Here is a 20,688-nt window from a genome sequence, read left to right on the forward strand (position 1 = left end):
TCTGCCTGGGTGAGAGGAGCTGCCTCCCTCCCTGTGCTGCTGGCAGACACCTGCACCTCTCCCAGCCTCACTCTTTGGAGCCTGGCAGAGCAAAGGGATGCTGGGCAAACCTAAATGTTAACAAAATTAGAGACAGCCCCAAGATTGCTGTAATTGGGGTGTTCTGCCACTCTTCTGCCACACAGAAGGGGTCTTGCTGGCACAATGAGCTCATCCCTGTTTCAGTTTCCAGGGTTATCCCAAATTTCTTACACTACTAAAGAATATGTGGAGAAGGTCACATTCCGAGCTGCCTCCACCTCGCATGCAGGGTTGAAAAAAAACATCTCTAGGTGAGAGAAGGCCTTCTGCAATCTGCTTAGCTCCCCAGAGCAATGTCAGGGTGTTTTCTCTGGGCAGGCAGACCCCTGTGTGCCCACGTTGGTTCACTGCTGAGGGGCATTGCAGAACCCCAGTGCTAGCAGAGCTGATGTCCAGGGGATGCTGGCAGTCACCGCAGCCCGGCTGGGCACCTCACCCATCACTTAGCTCCTGGCTGAAGGTAATTACCTTGACTGTCGCTTGTAGAGGATCCTTTGAGATTCTCCGGCCTCTGGAAATCTCGGCTGATGAAAGGAAGGGCTCAGAGTCATAGTGTTAATTTATTATTCATTAACAGCGAGGCGCTGCCAGTGCCGCGTGCTGTAGAGGCAGCAGTCTCACAGTCAAATAGTTAATGATCTTAAGTGACAATGTGTCACTTCCCAGAGACTGCAGAGAGCAGCTCTCTAAAAGGAGACAATTTATTTCCAAAAGACATGACTCTCTGCAACCATTTAGTGCCAAGTCCCTTCCTGGGGCTGGCATGTCCCTCCTGTGAGAGGAGGTCTGTGTGCGGGAAAGCTTTTCAGAGTCAGATGCAATTTCTGGGGACCAGGATAAATTGAGGCTCTGGGAGGTAATGCTGGGGGTGTGGGGCACATTGTCTCCTCCTTCTCCCCCTCTGCTGAGCGTGGGAGTCAGGGTAAGAGAGCAGCAGCTCCAGGAGTTATTTTATTTCTTAGGCAGCAGCAGAGAGGATGAGGATGGCGCGCAGGAACCACGATGCCTTGGAGATGAGCAGAGCTCCCGATTGTGCTGGAGATCCCCGTGATGCTCAGAGGGCCTCTTGCAGGGGCATGCCTGCTAAACAGGAAAATCCAGCAGGCAATTAAGAGGAAACTGTGAGCAGAAATGATAAATCCTCAGTGATGCAGAGTGAGGATTGCTCAGGAGTGACCGAGGGCAGAGCAGGACCCCAGTGGAACCCCCGGCCTCCCGCCCCAGCAGCTGGTCCTGGATGCTCCTTAGGATGGAGAGGAAGAGAATTCTCTTTTATGAGCACCTCGTTGGAAATAATTTTTTTTATTGCTTCTCAATAAAATCCTGCCACAACAGCACAAATCCTCTCACCATTACTAATCTAACTCTCCCTCCAGGAAATTCAAGGCAGGAAACATTGTCTGCCTGCCAAGGTATTTTATGGTACAATTCTTTGAGCAGTACCTCAGCACTTTATGTCATTATCTGATGTTTTGGATTCAGGAAATGCCATTCAATTACCCCACAACCTGATTAACACATTGCATGTACTTATTTTGTTCTATTTTATTTTATATTGTTCCTTCTATTTTTGTGCATTGTTCTACTTGTTGCTGGCCAAAATATACCTCAGGCCAGTCTAGACCTTTTTGTTAATGCAGTTTCTCTCTATGGCTTCATTCAAGAGAAATTGTTTCTTACTGCATCTTTTTTGATGTGAAGCAAAATAAAATTATATTCGAAAATTCAATTAATTGCAGGTGTTTTTGGGGCTGGCTGTGTCAGAGCTATTGCAGTGAGGCAGAGCTGAGATTGGGATCCTCAGCCTTGTGCTGTTAGCATGCAGCTTCCAGACAGTCAGATTATTCCAGACACCCTTGCCTGCGATATCATCTATGCTTAAAAGACTGGAGATATTCAGGCAGCAATCAGATAGCTGAACTACAAGGAGAAATAATAGGTGAGTGCGGCTTAGAGCAGGGGCTTTGCCGGCTGTAAATTGAATTTTTGTTCTCATAGAAGATCCAGCTCTGCCCCCGTGTGCAGAGGTCTGGGAACAGCAGCTTGGCCAGGAGCTCCTGCAGTTGTTCCTCATCCCTGGGGAACTGCAGAGAAATAACCCATTTGTCCTCCAAAATCCCGTGACAGCAGGGACAATGACACTGCTGCTGGCACGACAACAAATCCTGCGTGCACGCACCCACCCTCTCATTTAATAATAATAAAAAAATCCCCCGTTGCTGCTCTTTGTAGCCAGATGAAGCCTATGGCAAGATTTGCATCAGTGAAGGATTTTTTTAGGTTGTGGTAGGCTATGGGCTTACTTGAGGTAGGAAGCCTCAGGAGCAGAGGAAAAGCTTCCCAGGAAATTATCACTGCTATGGGAAAAAATGCTGCTGGATTAGAAACTGGGTAGAATTTCCAGAGTTACTGGAAATTTACTTTAATACTAGAGGACCCATTGTTTGATGGCCAACATTTATCCCATTCATGTTGCCAAAACCTTCCTGAATGTTTGCCCTCTAGAAGTCTGAAATAGAAGGAAGCATTTCATTTAAGAGTTTTATTTAAGCTTTTATATGGATCTCATATCTGTAGAAATCTTGAAATAATCCCAAAGTCACTTTACTGAGCCCTCCATCATGATGTTTCTGAACCTCAGAATCACAGGATAACTTGGGTTGGAAGTGATCTCTGGAGATCATCCAGTCCAAACCCCTGCCAAAGCAGGGACACCTGGAGCAGGTGACACAGGAACATGGCCAAGTGGGTTTGGAATGACCCCAGACAGGAACACTCCACAACCTCCCTGGGCAGCTGTTCCAGTGCTCTGCAACTCTCAATGGAAAGTTTCTCCTCATGCTGAGGTGGAACTTGCTGTATTTTAGTTTATGGCCACTGCTTGTTGTCCTGTCGCTGGGCACCACAGGGAAGTCTGACACCACCACACACATCCCAGAGAGCTTTGGGCAGCTGGCTTCACTTTGCTCTCCCATTTGCAACAGGTGTATGACATTTCCCAAGGCTCACTGGCATGGGAACTGTTGTTTTTCACTGCTCCTAATGCCTGTTTTCAGTCCATCTGCTTTCCTGTGATTGCTGCTGCCCCATTCCCTCTGTTTCCTATTAATGGGGCTCCTTGTGCAATCCCCTGTCACACCTGTCCCAGCAGCTCTCCTGCCCTGCCCTGGGCACTGCCCTTTGTCTCCCATCCCTTCTCCCAGACCCCCTAGCAAGGCTCTTTCCTCGTTTCTCTTTTCCCCCCTGCTGCCCTGGCAAGTGGCAGGGGCTGCTGGAGGAGAAGAGATGTTTTTGGAGCAATCCTGGGTGGCCACAAAGACCCTCAGGGGCATCAGGTGGGGCAGAGAGGATCTCCCAGCGGATCTAACTAATGAAAGGGCAGGTGTTGGCTCAACATGAGAGCGATGCCGCTCCCTGGCAGACACCTGCCAGGCACAACAGCTCCTGCTGCCTTCAGCCTGGCAGCAAACACAACAGGAGAAGCAGCAGAGTTTCTGCTAATGGGGATCTCATTTCTGGAGGTGGCTATGGGGGAGTTGGGGTCGCAGGGCTGAAGAGGAGATGGACTCTGCTCCTGGAGCCCCCCCAGCCACAGGGCTGGAAAGCAGCACCTCCACCAGTGGCTGCTGCAAGTTCTGAGGAAGCTTTGTTTTCAGACTTTGGCATTCCTGCCCCTGGAGATTAATCAATATTAATGCTTCCGTGACTACCGCTTCCTTTCCAAATATGCTCACAATCACTTCAAGGAATCTGAAAGTCAACTCACTCAGGATGCTAAGAATGCGACAGAAACAACTTTCAAAGGAGCCCTTCAACTTGTGATATTTGTGAAAGAGATCCAAATAGCATTATTCATTTATTTTTCAGGAAAATTATTTCATTGATATAAACAGGCCAAATCCCACAAGCTCCATTCTGTGACTACAGTTCTCTTACACTTTCAGCTACATTTTAATGATTTATCTTCTCATGCCAAGTGTTGAACATCTCCCAGGATAATAAGAAAACCAATTCTGATTTTCTATTTAAAACTCAGGCTGCCTTTAAGCCACATGTATGAAACAAGCTTCTTCTGAAGCACAAACAAGTTCCATCCGTCACTTCCTTCCGTGACTACCTTAAATCAAAAATTTATTATTTTATGCAATATCCCTTATTTGTTTTTCCATACACTTGTGATAGAGTCGAGCCACTTAGCAGAGCCTAGCACATTATTTATCACTTATCTTCCCTAAAACACGACTTTCAGCTGGCAGTCTAAATTTAATGCCATATAATTGAGGGAGAAGGGGGAAGCCTAACGGCTCACCTTCTGTTTGCAGCTACTGGAATTTTTTCTGGAATGCCTTTGGTATTAACAAGCCCATTTCACCTGCACAGAATACCAGTTGCTTGCCATTAATAGGAACCATTATCCCAGTACAGATTTAGGATTACTTATTCTTATAATTTCTTAATCAGACTCGTATTCCTTGCCAACAGATGAATAACTCTTACTCCTACACAGAAATGTCTAATAAACTTCTGGGGGTTTTTTTGTAATGATTTTCTCTTGTGATGTCTTTCTGTCGGTGAGGAATCCAGTGTACCAAGAAATTACAGGAGAGACTGTGGAGAGATTCACTGAGGCTTCAGCATCTTTAAAGTGCATTAAAGTGATGCTTGCCAGACCCCAGATATCATGTCAGTGAGAGCATAGGATGTCCCATGCTCCTGTCACCACACTCAGCTGTACCACAAACATCTCCCAGAGCCCAGTTCCTGTCTAGCATATGTGATACGGTGAGCACAAATCAAACACTTCCAACAAATGGGCTCTTTTTTCCCTTCCCCAACTTCCATATGCCATTTCACAACATCCACTATTGAGACAGTGCTCCTGTTTGGAAAGTACAAATCACTCATTGTACAGCAAGGCGCCTTTGTTAACAAGCTGGGTGTAGCTCATATTTTTGTTTAATTCTTCTGGGCATCTCTCTAACAAACAAGTATTCTTTGGAGCTCAACTCGGTAATCGATACAATTTTCTTAGTTTACAGAGCAAATAATTACTTTCTGCTGACGACTTCACAAGGTCGGGGAGATGCATATATATAGTGGGGAGGGAGAAGGCTGAGAACCATCCACGGACTCTCCGGCAGCCGACCCACACGGAACAGCCGCTACCACCAGCACCACCAACATGAAGATGGCCAACTGCGCTGCCCTGCTGGGGCTGGTCCTTCTCGGCTGCCTTTCTGGTAAGTCATTTTTGTCACTTTTGTTACTCTCTGTGCTGGTCTAGACCTCCTGATCCTTTCCCTGTCTCTGTTCACCCTGGAGGAGAGCGCAGCCTCCTGGGGATGCGATGGTTTAGGAATACGCGGCCTCTCTTTTCAACCAACTTCACCCTTGTGAAGATAAACACAGGGGATCTGTGCTTTAAGCTTTTGAGCCTTAGTGGGGATTATGGTGCTAAAGAAGGATAAAACTTTAGGTCCTAATTCTTGTTTAGCGAGTCAAAATTTCTGGTTTCGCAAATAAGTGATTTTTTTTTTTTTTAATCTCGGTGTATCACTTTGCATTTACTTGGAGTAGACAAAACATTTGGGAGGATAATCACTTCTCGGTAATGAGAAGGTGTATTTGGTTACTCTGTAGGGAAACTGATGATTCCAAGGGAATTTTATGAAGGACATTGTACAGTTTTTACATTTTATAACTTCTGTTTTTATTGTAGATCTTGCTGTTGCTCAAAGACGGGTGAGTATTAGATCTTTGTCATTTACTCTTGATTTCTAAGACTGGATGAATAATTCATACTCACACTATATGCCAGGGAACGCTTGAGGGAGAAAAAAAGAGAAAATGAATAAGAAAGAAGTGCCCCTAAGTGCACCTCTTTTCCCAACATAAGAAAACACCTTTGTCAGAGAGAGATAATTTAGCACGTTGATGATTAAAAAGACAGCGATTAATAATGTAGAATGCGAGTCAGCACAGCACAGAGTGCCAGCAGAAAATCTATATGACTATTGAATATCTGCCTAAATATCCTCCCTATCCTGATTCCCCAAGGAATGATCATTTTTGCCCATAATTCTTGCCAAAATTACTTTAAGTCTTAACAGCAGAGAGGTGCTTTCATAAGCTGCAAGAAACTTGATACTTTTTTTTTTCCCACCATGGAAGAGCCATAGAGATTCCCCGTAGAATAACCTCCCAATGCAGCAAAAACAGGATTAGGGGAAGAACACCCTTCTTTCTGTTTGGAGGCATTGTGAATCCCCTTTCCCAGGCCTCCTGCAGTGCCTACAGGCTGTCTTCAAAAACCATGAGCAGCGTCTGTCCCCGCGACTACGACCCCGTGTGTGGCACCAATGGCCGCACCTACCCCAACGAGTGTGCCCTCTGCAAGGACTCCCTGTGAGTAGAAAGTCCCCTGGTCACCAAGAGTGCCAGCTCAAGCAGCAGGCAGAAACCCTTGGGGTTGTGACTAATCGTGGGGTGGACTCGATTTTTCTTAAGTTTCGGTCTTCCCTAATGCCCGGGATCTTCCATGTCAAAGCTCCAGAATCTGATTAATTACTGGGGCTTTACGGGTGGAGAGACTTAATGATTGAGATGACTACCTGGCATGAAAAGATTAATCCCTGCTTTCCTTCTCCCTCTCTCCCTCTAGCCTCAACCCTGCTCTTGACAAGAAACACGATGGAAGATGCGTTAGGGTACGGTCATAGATTTGTTCCTTCCCCTGGTGGGTGATAGCCAGACACAAACCCAGCCTAGGATTCGTTCTGTATTTTTGAAATTTTTTGTGTGAACCCACACAATTGCTAGCTCTCAGAAATGGGGTGAAAGCGAAGAATTTCAGATCTGCAGGAAATTTAATTTGCATTTTGTTTGAACTGCTAAAATCAGTGAGTTTTAAAAAGCAAAATATCTTCTGTATAGCAGCAGAGTTTAGAAAGGAAACTTTTGATTTCAAGAGTGTTTCTCTCAGTGTTAGGAAAACACTTCTCTTTACATTTAGACTTAGAGGCTTGTTGTGTCTACGAAATTCCCAGAAGAAGTTTGGATTTCAACTAAACTATAATTTTGTAACAGAAAAAATGGATTCTATCAGAATATTTATCACAAAGTTAAGTTACAGTTAATATCAATATATGGAGCTACCATAAAGTGGCAAAGAATGTCTATTTTTAGTTGAGAGAGAGAGAGTAAAGAAACATTCTGGCTGTGCAATTTCACATAATACAATGACTCCCATTTCAATACACTCAGAGTAATTGCAGGAGCAGTGAGTTGAGTGTAAATTCCATTTTTGAAAGGCACTGGCACCTCACAGCAGAAATTGCTGCTGTGTGAGGTATCTTAGGCAAGGATCCTTCATGGTGGCATTCAGGGGGAAAATCCCCAAGATGGCAGGGATGGAGCCCACCTCAGAACAGATACTGATGCTGGACCCACGGGCAGGATTTCATCTGTGCTCCCCCAAATCCACCACGCTGTGGCTGGAAGCCCCTTTCACCTTGCACCTTCTCTGGGAGGAGGGGGAAATGTCCCTTGCACCACACTCCATTACACAGGGCTGATGCAAAGGGGAGCAGAGATTCAAATGCTGCTCTGTGACTGTTTCAGGTCGACTGTACTGGTTTCCTGAAGCCTGGCAGTGGTTTCAACATTCCCTGCACCATGGAGTACAGCCCCATCTGCGGCACCAACGGCATCACCTACAGGAACAAGTGTCACTTCTGTAATGCTGTGGCGTAAGTGGGGGCTTGGGTCAGGGGTGGGCTCCTGGATCAGTACTGATCTATTTTTTTGGCATTTGGAGCAAAAAGGGGTAGTTTGGCTCATGAAGCAGCTGCACTGTGCTCATTCATTCTCCACTTGCTTTCCCCCCAAAGGAGCGGCCTGGAAGTGAACCTGAAGAGATATGGAGAGTGCTTCCAGCTGCAGGTAAAGCCAGAAACCTGCACTCTTAACTGCTGTCACATTTTGCAGCACACATTCATGGCTAAATAATAGAAATGCCTCCACTGTCTTGGTGCATTTGGCCTGAAAATAGGACTTGAGGAAAACAGTTATGCCAGGGTCAACAGAGATGGAACCAAATCCATGGCTGAGATACTTGGTCCCCTCTCTGACCTGGGAACAGCAGGCAGAGGGTGCTGAGACCTTCATTTACTGTGAAACTGGATGAGTAAGAGATGCTGCATCATCGATGCAGGAGCTCTATTAGTAGCAGTGATTCCCTGGGTGGGAGAACTTGGTGCACTGGGGCTTGTGACCACTCCCTTTCTGTCCACTTGCCTCTTCTTGCCTGCTGAGCCAGAGCAGCCAGTGGGAGAGCCAGCCTGGAAACACCAGGATGGTCATTCACTATTTATAATAATATTTATTAGATTTTTTTTTTACCTCCACCATCTCCCTACTTCAGCCTGTTCCAGGCAAACCCATTCTCTGAGTCTGCAGAATTGCTGAAACAACAGAGCCCTGCTCTTGAAAAGTGCTTTTGTGCTTTGCCATATTACAAATATTAAATAAACATAAAGCACTTACGTAGGAAAATCTAGGGAGCAAAAGCTTTAAACCCTGTTTTTGTTCCATTAGCAAAACATAAACATCGACTGCAACCAGCAGAAGGGCGGCAGCCTCATCTGCACCTCCGAGTACAACCCCATCTGCGGCTCCGACGGCAGAACCTACGGAAACAAGTGCAAGTTCTGCAACGCTGTTTCGTAAGTAGAGAGCTCACCGTGTGGCCAGGAAAGCAGAGGATCTGGAGCTCACCTGCAGCTGGGGCAGCTGCTGTGGAAGCCCCAGAGCTCCCGTTAGTTCCCATCCCTACCCCATGTTCCTCTCCCAACGCTCACTCCGCTGCCACCCCCCAGGCGCCACAGATCTTAAGCCTGAGTGAGTCTTCTCCTCCTCCCCTTGCAATTAAAAGCAGATCCCCGCTTGCAGGCTCATAGCATTGCTGACTGCCTCCCTGTCAGGGTGATTGAAAGTGTGTCCGTAGGAGGTGTCCAAAATTATGGGGTTTGTCCCAAATCTCATCAACCTATGAAAGCGTGTAACTTGAGGAATCTGAAAAGAGGTGGAACATTAAGTGAAGCACTTTATGACTTGGAGAGCACAAGGGCATTTGGCTTATTTGGGTAAAGTTGGACTGTAAAAATGAGATCCATGTCTCTAATTTTGGTCTCCCTCTCTCTCTTCAGCCGCAGCGCTGGAGGTCTGTTCTTCAGGCACCTTGGCAGCTGCTAAGTGCTGCAGCTGGACCCTTCAACATGACATTTCCCTCTCAACTTCTTCAATCAAACATGCTCTTCCTTGCTCCCTCAACTGTTATCCATCAGTTTCTGCTTTGACTGATCAATAAATTAAATGCAGCCACAATCTTTGCCATGGAATGGTTTTTGATTTTGGTTTTGTTTTCCAGGCGGGATAATGGTCTTCAGGCTTTTGGGTACTTTTCTGCCAGGCAGGAGAAGTGGTGAAATAAACCACAATAAAGACAAAACACCAGCTCAAGCCCTCACGAGAGAATGTCATTCTGTAGCAAACCACCAGAAAATGCTATAAAATAGCACAGCTTTGAATCTAATTTTGAAGTCTTGCAGAGTGTAAATGGATTTGTCTTTGTCACAGCACTGGAACCTGGATGAGCTCTTCCTTCTAGGGGCCTTGGCCTGGTGGGGTGGTCCTGGTGAAAGGGGACATGATCAGCTTTACCTGGTCACACCTGGGCAAGGGGCAGGTCTGGTGGTGCCTTATAAAAAGGAGGCTTGTGGCAAAGGGAGGAGGTATCTCATAGGGAAGAGAAAATTAGGAACTGCTGCTTCCTTGAAGGGTGTGTCCATCGACACTGTGCCCATCAGCAGAAAATTGCAGCAAGCTATGCAAGGCTGTAATGAGCCTAATGAGAACCTGAAGAGAAATTAGACTGGGCTTAGGCTTTCAGCTTCTTGGAGAAGAGATCTGAAAAGCTGTACTGGTGGTATTTGAGCCAGGGGACCCTTTGGGAAAAGGTCTTGGGTTTTCTAAGTCTGGGAAAGAAGGGCCAGAAGATGTGCTGGCAGCTTGAATGTGTTTTCTATCTGGGGAAAAAAGGTGTGAAGATAACATCTTTGTGGGAGCCTGAAGCATGCACTGCAGGAAAAATGACATATATGACTGTATGTGATGATGTGCCATCTTTTTGGGTGAGTCAAGGAGTTAGTATGCAAACAGCACAAGCAAAAAAAGTCCCGAGTGCCATGGCTCACACACTCCCTTCCTCATCCTTTCTCCACCTCCCATTCTCTTGTTATGTAAAAGAACACCTGCTGCTAAGGCTGATATTTAGGACAAAATCTGTGACTTTCAAGATACTTCTTTTGGTCTTGTTTTCTGAAGTAGATGATTTCTTGACCAAGAATTTTGCAGCAGGATGTAAGAGGCTTGTCCTTCCCTAGAACCAGCGCAGAGAGTAGGAAGAAGAATGAAAATTCTTATTTTTGGTTTTTTTTCTGGCATTACTGCAGATAACATAAGTCATATCATACCTTTGTGCCTGCTCCTAAGAAAAGACAAATTGGAGAGTCAGGAGAGTCCTCACTAGTCACCTGCTTGTGTGTCTGAGAAAATAGTTAAGGAGCAGTAAAAGTAGCCAGTGGATGTGTTTGGCTGTAATTCCTGGTTGGACAAGAGGTTCACACAGTGGCCACAGACCAGTGGAGCTCTGGCCATAGCAGGAAATTATCTTTGATGACAAGGTTTTATGGTGAGCCTCCTCTTCAGGGGCAGTTTGTGCCTGAGGAACAACAACAACAGAATGTCTAGGTTGGACGAGACCTCCAAGATCATCAAGTCCAATGCCCTAATACCACAACTAGACTATGGCACTGAGTTCCAGTCATTTTTTAAATACATCCAGGAAGTCAGGAAACCTGCTGTGAAGGCTTTGGAAAAGCCCAAAGAGAAGCTGCTCACCTGCAGCAAAATGGGGGGCAAATGGTGAATATATGGCTGTGTCCAGCTGCCTCATAAGCCTCTAGCAAGGACTTCAGAGGATGGAAAGGTTTGCAGCATTTAAGTCTAAAAAGTGGTCTGCACAGGTTAGGACTCAGCTTGATACCAGCAAGGCTCTGCCCAGCCACCCCTTGGGCTGCACAACAAGGTCCAGGTGCCCTTCTTCTACCCCTGAATGTCAGAGGGATGGAATCCCCACCTTTGTCATGACTTGGTGTCACAAAGAAGTGGAAATGGGCAATAACAATAATCACCAGGTTGGTAATTTAACCTTTTCCTCTGCTCAGCCTGGAAGGGGTTGGTCCCTGCCGTGTGTTTGCTGAGGCTGGAGCCAGCCCAGTTGTGCTGCAGCAGCTGAAACGTTTTTTTGGGCAGGTAAGGGACCGAGGTATCGAGGCTGTGGTCGCAAGCGGTGACGTCTGAAAGCAGAAAAGGCAAACAGGGAGTGCTGCGAGTGGCAGAACTGAGCGTGGCTGGCTGCAGCTGACGGGTTTGATAACTAAATTACATGAGAGGCTGCGTCGTGAGATCACCCTTAATAGACAGCTGAGGATTCGCCTGTCAGTCACAGTTTCTCTGCCACTCTCAGGATTTTAAGATGTCTGGCAAGCTGCAAACTGAAATGCTTCCCCAGATGTAGGACAACCCATAGCATTGCTCTCCTGCAGGAACTCTCTTGCTGGCTGGGGATGCTGGTAGCATCTTTCCTCTCTTGCTAGAGAAATGTATTAAAGTGTGATATTTTTTTTTTTTTTTTCACTCCTGTGTAAAATTTGGCTGCAACTAGTTGTGCATTCAAAATTCACTGGGGGAACTAAAATCCATATATATCTACACACATTCCTCTCCTAAGGCTCGTCTCCTTAGGGAAACATACTAAAATTTAGGCTTATTCTTATCTGGAGAGGTGTTTGGCAAATGGTCTGCCTGAACACAAATCCTTGCACAGCCTCAGCTGGAAATAGAGCTTGGATCTGCCAATTCCCCATCAAATTCCCATCACTGCCACTTGGGGTGGGAGCAGAGCCCTAACATATGTTTGTGAATGTGAAAAACTGGAAAAACATTGACAGCTAGAGTTTAAATAGTTCAGGGAGGAGAGTCAGCAGTCCTATCTGGGACTGTGCACACAGCGAGGAGAGCATGTCACAGCCCAGCGCTTCTCCACCCCAACTCCACAAATTTAGAACCATCCTCAAAAATAGCCAGGGAACAAGGTATAATTGGTTTCACAGACAACACATTCTCATGCTGTGATTTATTTCGTAATGTCTAGTGAGTGTCATCACGCTGCACTCAGAGCCTCGGTGCTGGCATTCGGAGAGGGCCCAGAGAATGAAAATTACCAGCTTCCCCAGTGAATCACCGCTTTGAAAATTCACCCTTGTGAGAATCCTGTGACTATTTAGAAAAAAAAAATAAAATAATTACGTTACAAGCACGTCTATCACTCATATAATTATCCCTTTCTAGGTTTGATGTGGACAGGACAGCATTCCTTAAAGCACCATAAACCGGCCAGGACCAATAATGGCTTTAGAAACCAAGTGGAGAAGTTCTCACAATTAAGGTGGGGAATGAGGACAGCTATGACAGGCACATAAATACACAGAAAGGCAGCTCTGTGTGCACACTGTGAGCTCAGGGACTGAGACAACACCTCCTGCTCCGATCTGGCTTGGACTAAAGAGCTCCCTGCAGCATGAGGGCTACAGGTGCCTTAGTGCTTCTCAGCCTGCTGCTGCTCTCTTTCTTCTCGGGTAAGTGATCTTTCCCCTAGCCTAGAAACAAAAAACAAACACCAAAATCTCTCCTGACAACAAATTTTGGAGAGTCTTGATCACCAGCTGACAGGCTTGAAGATGAAGCTGAGCAAGTAGAAAATATCTGCAGGATTTGCTCACTCATGTGACAAATTTCCACTCCTTGTGTGCCTCTGCAGTGGATAAAGTAGTGGAGGTGTCACTGGGAGACAGAGCGAGCAAATTCTGAGCATTTCTTCAGCAAATATACCAAAGCAGACTGTAATTATGAATTTTTGGTACAAATGTTCACTGGAGAGTTTTGCTGAACCATTTAGAGAAGAAACTCGATCACCTCCAGGTCATCTGCTCTTGTTTTGATCCTAAGCATCTTGGTATTTGGTGTTTTCCTTGGAGATGTGGAGACGTAATTAGATGAAAGTTTCAGCTTTCGTTGATGTTGCAGAGAAAAGCTTGAAAATTAAATTCAAATGTCCTCAAGGAGCCAGAACAAAGAGGGCAAATTAAAAGGATCCAGCAACTATTTATCTGGAGATTTACACATCTCTGTGATGATGTGGGGAAGCTGAGTGATGATTTTTGAACCTATAAATCATGTCAGTGTTATCACTTGCTTGAGTCCAGCTGACCTAACTCTGCAAGGTGTGTGGCAACAGTTATTGAAGAATATGTGGAACAATAATTATTTATACTTGTTTTTCTGTGAATAATTTGAATAAAGAAGTCACTTGAGAAAATGGCAAGCTGTGCATGGAGAAGAGGTGAATTGCTTTGTACACATTATTCATTATGAAATATTCATCTGTCTCTAATTGAGACTTAATTGGGACTGGGTTCCATCAGAAGGCTGATGTTTCCTTCCAAGGCCGGGCAGAATAGCAGCAAACCCTGTGATCTCCTGTAAAATAAACAGATGTCAAGAGGCATCATCACAAATTCTTCTGTAGCTGCATGTAATATTTATAAAAACTATTTAATGAGCTGTTTTGTAAATAATATGCAGATAGCCATATCAGTGCCTTCAGCATTAAGGCAGCCGAGCCAAACCTGAGCAGAGGGTAAATGTGCCAGCACCAGGAAAAAAACACTGAAGGACAACAGAAACAGCAAAATAAGTAGGAAGGGTTGGTGGATGAGGGTTGAGCTGACTGAGGGTTGGGTGGGATTTCCACCAGGGAGGGACGAGTGTAGGACAGGGTCCTTCCACCTCCTGCCCAGAGCCACAGCTGGCAGTGACCCTGCTGAGCAGCAGGTACAGCCTCACCAGTGCTGGGCATTTGTCCCACTCTGCTGTGACCCAGATTCTGCAGATCTGCATTCAACCCACCCTGGAGTGGTTCCCCCTTAGGGACACGAGAGGGTCGCCCCGTTTCACAGCTCTGACTCAACCTGCACGCCTGCCTGCCAGCTTTGCTGGGAGGAAACAGAAAGAGCATGGTCTGATCAGCTCCATGCCCAGAGCCTGTGATACAGAGGGGATTTTTGTGCTGGCACTGCCTGTTCTGCTCTCTGTCACCCCATGACGTCTCCTTGTATCTCAGCTGGGCTGAGCCTGTCCTGGGAGGGTGTCTGGGCTGTGCTGAGCACGGCTGGAACCCAACCACGGGCCCTCCCTCTCCATGGTCCCCTCCTGCCAGCAGCACCAGCCACGTGCTTTGTTCAGAGGTGCAGGAGCCTAAAAGACTTAAAAGCCAGCATGGGTTTAAAATCTCTGGGAGCACGGTTCCACATCCGATACGGCAGCTTGCTTCCCCGGGAGTGGCTGCCTTCCAGGAGATTGGGTTATGTGTCTGAGGTGTAGCTAGCAGCTGAATGAATGATTACGTGGTATTTTAGTAGCATTTTTCAAAATAGGAAAATACCGAGAAGCAATTCAGATAATGTATTTCCTTCCCCCTCTTCCCCTGTGAGTGATGACGGAGTAGGAAAAACCTGGAGTCTGTTTCACTGCAGTTTGCACAAAAGGTTTGAGAATTCAGCTCAGACTTTATCAGAAAGTAATGCTGACATGTAAAATCTGTCTGGTTTTTATTTGTTTTTTTATTTATTTATTTTGTTTGTTTGTTTGTTTTTTCCTTTCAGTTCCAGATGTAGCAGGTCAAGAGATCGAAGAGGTTAGTGCTGCTGTTTCTGCTTGCTGAATCTGCATTTAATAGAACCATGGAATCATTACTGTTGGAAAAGACCTCCAAGATCATCGAATCCAACCTCTGACTGATCACCACTTTGTCAACTAAACCATAGCACTGAGTGACACATCCAGTCATGGCGTTTCCCTTTGGAGGAATGTTTTTATAGCCAAAATCTTGGTGCTGGGTAAACAGTTTTTAATGTCTGCTGGGAGCAGGTGGGTCCTTCCAAGAATTCCCAGTGCTGGGGAATTCACTGCTGCCTGGGGGATGCTGTGTGGCCACGTGAGCAGGTAGAGCAGGGAAATAAATGGTTGATTTAGCAAATGTTTAAGTGCTGCGCCACTTTTGACTTGGCTTCACTATCCAATCTTCTCATGAAGCAAATGGATTATTAAGTGTTTTAGTCCCCTGAATTTAGACCGTCCCTGGGACTTGTAGAGAGACAAAATACCTGTACACTTCCAGTACATATTTTTTAATTGCTGGCATGATTTTTAATTCCTCAGGGAATTTCCCTATGGTTTTCCCCTCCTTCCCCTGGGAAAGCAGGAGCTCTGCAAGCACCAAACTGGGCGCAGGGTTTCGCAAGACACCTGAAGTCATGCGGCAGGGAGGTAGCTCAGATCCAAGTGCCTGACAGAGCATCAGTGCTGACTCTTCTCCTGCATGCCTAGGCTAATCCACTCCTGTTGTTGGGAGATCAAGACTTCTCCCAGGTGACTGCAGTTTCCCTCCTCAAACATGGGGCCAAAATTCCCCTGAAATGCCGCTTCTGCTCATTCCAAGAGGGCTTTTTCTGTCAGAAAATAGGCAGTGTGGGCACTTGTCAGAAAAAGCACTACATGAATGACCTCGGGTCCAATTTAGAAAGTGAAACAAAGAGTATGGGGGTCCTGAAGGGTTTTGTTTTTTTGTTATTCCCTGTGCAGATTTGTAGAGAGTTCATAAACAGAAGCGTGTACTGCACGAGGGAGTCCAACCCTCACTGCGGCACGGACGGCGTCACGTATGGGAACAAGTGTGCCTTCTGCAAGGCAGTGCTGTAAGTGACACTGGGGGGTGAAACAGCAGGGTTTGCCTTCATTTCCATGGATCTAATGATGTTCTTCATGGAGGGGAAGCCGTGTATCCAGGCTGCTCCTTGTGTATGGACCAGCCTCTGAACCGTGCCAAGTGGAATGTTTCCTCCTTGGAGCAGAGCTGTGTGACTATGAGTTAATTTTAATTCATTTCTGGGCGTTGCAGGCTGCTGGTTGCCATGCTGAGAGGCAGCTCAGGGCCTGGGAAGCAAGTGCATCCTGCCTGTACCTTCCACAAGCACTAAATTGATGCACAATTCCCACTGTGTGCCACAGGCTGCAGCTCTCACTGCCCACACTCCTGGGTACTGAGAAGTGCCTGGAGGAATGTGGGAGCTGAGCCATGCCAAGTTATTCCTGAAAAGTCTGAATGAACTTTGTGGAACAAGACACAAGATCTCAGAGGAAGAACAGGATGTCTCTCCTTTTCCTCAGCTCTGTCACCTTTTAAGGGAGATGCAATAGGAGCCATCCCTGATGGATGGAATGTGCTTGCAGAATGTTTTTGCCTTAGCACTCGTTACATTTAGTGTGCAGCCAGGGCTGCCTTGTCCTAGGGCAGGTGAGAGAAGAGCGAGGAGAGGAGGAAATGGCCTGGTGTTCCCTGTGAGGTACCAGGGACATCCACTGCCATGAGTCAGGCCTGTTGGCATGGATGAGCCCCGTCCCACACTGCTGCATCTGTCATCTGCTGCTTGCTCTAAGTCTCTCTCCCTCCTTTTACAGGAGAAGTGGAGGGAAAATAAGGTTGAAGCACCTGGGGAAATGCTGAGTCCTCCCTGGACCGAGCCGCAGGAGCTGAGCCGCCGTCGGTGCGGACACGGGATCAGCCTGTCCTCCTCTGCTGTCTCTGCTCAATAAAATAAAACTCAGCACGATTCCTTGGCTGGATTCTTTTTTTCCGTAAGACCCAGAAAAAGGCTTTGATCCAGCCGTGCTGGAGCCTGATGCGTGGCTTTGCTCTCCTGTGCTGTTGCATCACCCTCCTCCCGGGAATAAAGGCGATTCCCACGGCTCCCCTGTGTCCTCCTGCCCCCACCAGCCACAGCTCCTCTGTCCCATCCTGCCTGGCACATTGGCACATGCTGGGCAGCCAAAACCTGCTCGTGGGCTGCTGCCCATCCCAGGGGGTGGGTGAGAGCAGGAGCCTCGGTTCCAGCCTCCAGAGCCGTGTTCCTTCTCGCAGGGGTTATTGTGGGAGGGTGACGGGAGAGCTGATGAGCAGCGTGACTGCATATGCCTCATCTCCTTTGGAAAGCAGAGACAAGCAAGCTGAGGGTAGGGAACATTGCTCCATTTAAGCCTGCACCCAGAAGATGGCAGGTGGAGGCTGGTTTTAGGCAGAAGCTGCAAGGCTCTTCTTCCCAAATCGGTCTTTTTCCTTCTTTTCTCTTAGAGAACGCTTTGTCTTGAAAACTGTGAACTCACAAGCATTAGTTTCCTGCTGCCAAGTGTCTTCTCATGCTAATAAAATTATATTTAGAAGAGCGACAGATTGTATAAATTGTCAATAATTTAAAAAAAAATACATTCCCTGGAGCAGAAGAGCTGTGGGCTTACTCTCCCCTTCTCTAGGATAAATTCTCTCTGAATCATACACAGACCTTGATTTTCTAGGCACACATGTTTGCATTTATTTACAATTTTTAATACACATAGGCTTCATTCCTTTCTTCACTTTTCACACTGCTGCCCTCTCTCTTCTTCACTCTGGTTGACAAACCGTTCTTTGTGCAAACACAAAAAAAATAATTTTACAGTCTCTCCCCTTTCACTGTGCAAAACTCTCACAGGGAAATATTTGTGGCATCCTCTTGTTAAAACACTGGCAGTAGATCAATGGGACAGCAGCTCCTTCATGTTAAACACTTAACTTTCAAAGGGAGATTTACCATCAGCCTCAGGGGTCAACATCTTTTGCAAGCACCTAAATGCTGAGCACCTAAACCTCTGGACCTTGTTTGGACAGAGCTTGAGCGTTTGCCTCTCCCGCCACAATCCCAGCTTTGAACTCAACTGGGGCACAATGCCTAAAAAGAGAGGCCTCAGCAAGGTGCTCAGCACACCTAATACCAGCTACTCCTCTGGTAATCCACATAACCCAATTCTGGCAGATCCTTTGTCATTTGGTAACTTCCCAGGCAGCCAGCCAGTGGCTGAGCTGCCCAGACAGAGCTTTGTGTTGGAGCTGGTTCGGAGCTTCTCTCGGTCCAGCTGCCTTTGATCCTGACGTTTTTCCCATCCCAGCAAGGGTTCTTGCAAAATCTGCCACCTCTTCTTTGAAGGAGACCAACCCTCACTGTGGCTGTACAGCCTGGGCCCTTGCTCAGGTTTAAATTCAGATGTTACTGAACTCGACAGGACATCCAGAGCGTGGGCAGGGTTGAGGGGAGCAAGAGGCACAAGTGGTCATGAAGAACACGTTGGGAAAATGCCTTTCCTTATCAAAACTCCAGCTTGGAGCAGGATGACCTCCACGACTCCTCCTACCCTAGTTACCCTGTGATGATCCTGTGACATTGTGTGGCACTGGACCAGCTCCATGTTCAAAGGACAGGAGCAAAAAACCCCACATTTTTAAGATGGAAAATGACATTTTAATGAGAGAAGGGCATTGGGGCATCTTTAAGCTTGACATGCCCTCAGTGACTCCAAAATTGTCATAGCGTATTGCCATTTCTAATCATTTAAATCTGGAGGCTGAGATAACAAGGACAGATCACAGGAGAACAGAAATTGCAGAGGTTCACTGTTTAATAACATGTACTTTGTTTTTTCAGAGAAAATAGCAAATAGAACACCTCCATATTTCACAGACTCAACTACCATCTCCTCCACCTGTGCCAGGGAAGAGGAGAGTGGGAGTGATCTGGTTTGAGGAAATGGCTTCCCTCACTTGGGGACACTTCCCAAAATGTTGTCCCCAGGAGACGCCAAGAGAGGCAGCAAAAGCCACTTCTGTTGAGATCCATCCTTCCAGCTGAACAGGCACATGGCTCCAGATAACTGAGATGGAACTGGGATGGAAAGGATGCTTTGCTGGTGCCAGGTGTGCTTGCTCTTGGTTTTGGAAATCTGGATTCACCTTCCCAGTGGGGCTGATGGATCCCTGGGACAGGGCAGCAGTGGCCACAGGATGACCAACCTGAGCTCCCCTCTGTGTCTGGCTGCCTCCCCAGAAACACACCCCAAAACAGAAATCAAACTTTCAGCCACTGTTTCTCCTTGATTTTCTTCCTGCACCTTTTAAGTTGTGTTTGGTTTGGGTTGTTCTGTGGAGTTGTTTTTTTGTTGTTGGTTTTTTTTTTTGACAGCTTTGAAAGGTGAGTGAGTCATGATACATTTGAGATATCTCTTAGATAACATGAGCATCTTCACAGCTCTTTCTGTCCCTGGGGGAGAAGGGGCAGAGGCAGGGATGGGAGCCGCCCCTTGCAGTGGAATGAGGGCCAGGTTCTCCCTACATCTCCCTCAGTCCCCTCAGCAGTTAAAATACAATCAGAATGAAATCTGTGCATGGTCTCACTGCAAGGAAGCCACTGGTCCCAGCTCAGCACCCTCCTGTGCCTGGGCCATGCCCATGGCAAAGGGAAGGATGTTATTTCCCTCTCACAGCTTCACTCTGCTGGTGATGCAGCCCATCCTTTATGGTGTCCAGGCTCTTGGCCCATTTAACTTGTGAGCTCAACTGCTTCCTCCTCCTCCCCCAGCACAGGCACGTGTCACTGTCATAACTCAGTTGAATCCTTTGCCCTACTTTTTTCCCTTGACATTCACAGTGTTTGACAAGGCTTTTCAAGCTGCCATGGGATGATCCAAGGGTGGTGGTGCTGACTGAAGGGCTCCCACAACCCTGCTGGGGAGGAAGCTCCGGACTTGGTGATCATTCCGGTTCACCCTCTTTTCCCAAAGAGCAGCAGGCTGGATCAGCTTGGAAGGGACTTTGGTCCAACCCCTGCTCATGGCAGGGTTAGTGCTGAGATCTTATCAGCTTGCTCAGGGCTTTGCCCAATTTAGCACTGAGAGCCCACAAAGGTGGATGTGCAATCTCCTTGGGCTGTCTCTCACTATGGTAAAGAATTTTTTCCTTGTGTATCCAATTCCAGCATAATTTTTTTTTACAACTGTCTCTTCTCCAAACCACGTACCACCATGAAGAGTCTGAATACACCTGCTCAGGAACCTGCTTTTTTACAGGTCTTTGCTCTAATATCCCCCTGAAATCTTCTCCCCAGGCTGAGTGCCCCCACCTCCCTCTGCCTCCCCTCACCAAGCAAATGCTCCAGCCCCCAACCCTCTTGGTGGTTTTTCACTTCAGCTTTCCAATGCCTTTCTAATTTTGGGGCAGGGCCCAAAACTGAGTAGGGGAGAGGCTTCTGAGCCATGGGGACAGGGAGAAGGATAGTTCAGGGGGCAGGTGGGAGAGCTATAGGAGTGTTTCAGGGCACTGAAAAGATGTAGATGGTGACATTTGCAGGGAGCAGCAGGAGGATGTCAGAGTGTATTGGGTTCTTTATGGATTAAAGAGCAGCTGAACCTGCCCTGGGGTGAAAGGGCTGCCAGATGTTGGGAATCAGCCAACAGTTCCCTCCTCTCTATCACAGCTGATATAGATATATCTCAAATAGGAGCCCA

The 20,688-nt window shown here is 46.9% G+C and overlaps 2 protein-coding genes across 2 annotated transcripts; both read left to right on the forward strand.

The window, feature by feature from the left end:
• Positions 1–5,113: 5,113 nt before the first annotated feature.
• LOC111935479 (double-headed protease inhibitor, submandibular gland-like) lies at positions 5,114–9,465 on the forward strand. Its single transcript, XM_023935871.2, has 8 exons — positions 5,114–5,321; positions 5,801–5,823; positions 6,359–6,486; positions 6,743–6,788; positions 7,702–7,829; positions 7,971–8,022; positions 8,677–8,804; positions 9,288–9,465. Exons 1-8 carry the CDS (start codon positions 5,264–5,266, stop codon positions 9,331–9,333), a joined length of 609 nt encoding a protein of 202 aa, XP_023791639.2. The 5' UTR covers positions 5,114–5,263; the 3' UTR covers positions 9,334–9,465.
• Positions 9,466–9,868: 403 nt separating this feature from the next.
• On the forward strand, positions 9,869–16,931 carry LOC111935480 (serine protease inhibitor Kazal-type 6-like). The gene is made up of 5 exons (XM_086851732.1): positions 9,869–11,336; positions 11,455–12,839; positions 14,925–14,956; positions 15,904–16,016; positions 16,780–16,931. The coding sequence occupies exons 2-5, from the start codon at positions 12,782–12,784 to the stop codon at positions 16,823–16,825; spliced, it is 249 nt and encodes an 82-aa protein (XP_086707858.1). The 5' UTR covers positions 9,869–11,336; positions 11,455–12,781; the 3' UTR covers positions 16,826–16,931.
• Positions 16,932–20,688: the final 3,757 nt, after the last annotated feature.

The sequence above is a fragment of the Cyanistes caeruleus genome, chromosome 15, assembly GCF_971803275.1.
Source record: "Cyanistes caeruleus chromosome 15, bCyaCae1.hap1.1, whole genome shotgun sequence".
Taxonomy (NCBI): Eukaryota; Metazoa; Chordata; class Aves; order Passeriformes; family Paridae; genus Cyanistes; species Cyanistes caeruleus.

Excerpts from the sequence above, each read along its gene's own strand:
- LOC111935480 (XM_086851732.1), top strand. The coding sequence starts at position 12,782 with ATGAGGGCTACAGGTGCCTTAGTGCTTCTCAGCCTGCTGCTGCTCTCT. Across the intron at positions 12,840-14,924 it reads GCTGCTCTCTTTCTTCTCGG|TTCCAGATGTAGCAGGTCAA; the intron begins GTAAGTGATCTT and ends TTTTCCTTTCAG. Across the intron at positions 16,017-16,779 it reads GCCTTCTGCAAGGCAGTGCT|GAGAAGTGGAGGGAAAATAA; the intron begins GTAAGTGACACT and ends CTCCTTTTACAG.
- LOC111935479 (XM_023935871.2), top strand. The coding sequence starts at position 5,264 with ATGAAGATGGCCAACTGCGCTGCCCTGCTGGGGCTGGTCCTTCTCGGC. Across the intron at positions 6,789-7,701 it reads ACGATGGAAGATGCGTTAGG|GTCGACTGTACTGGTTTCCT; the intron begins GTACGGTCATAG and ends TGACTGTTTCAG. Across the intron at positions 8,023-8,676 it reads GAGAGTGCTTCCAGCTGCAG|CAAAACATAAACATCGACTG; the intron begins GTAAAGCCAGAA and ends TTGTTCCATTAG.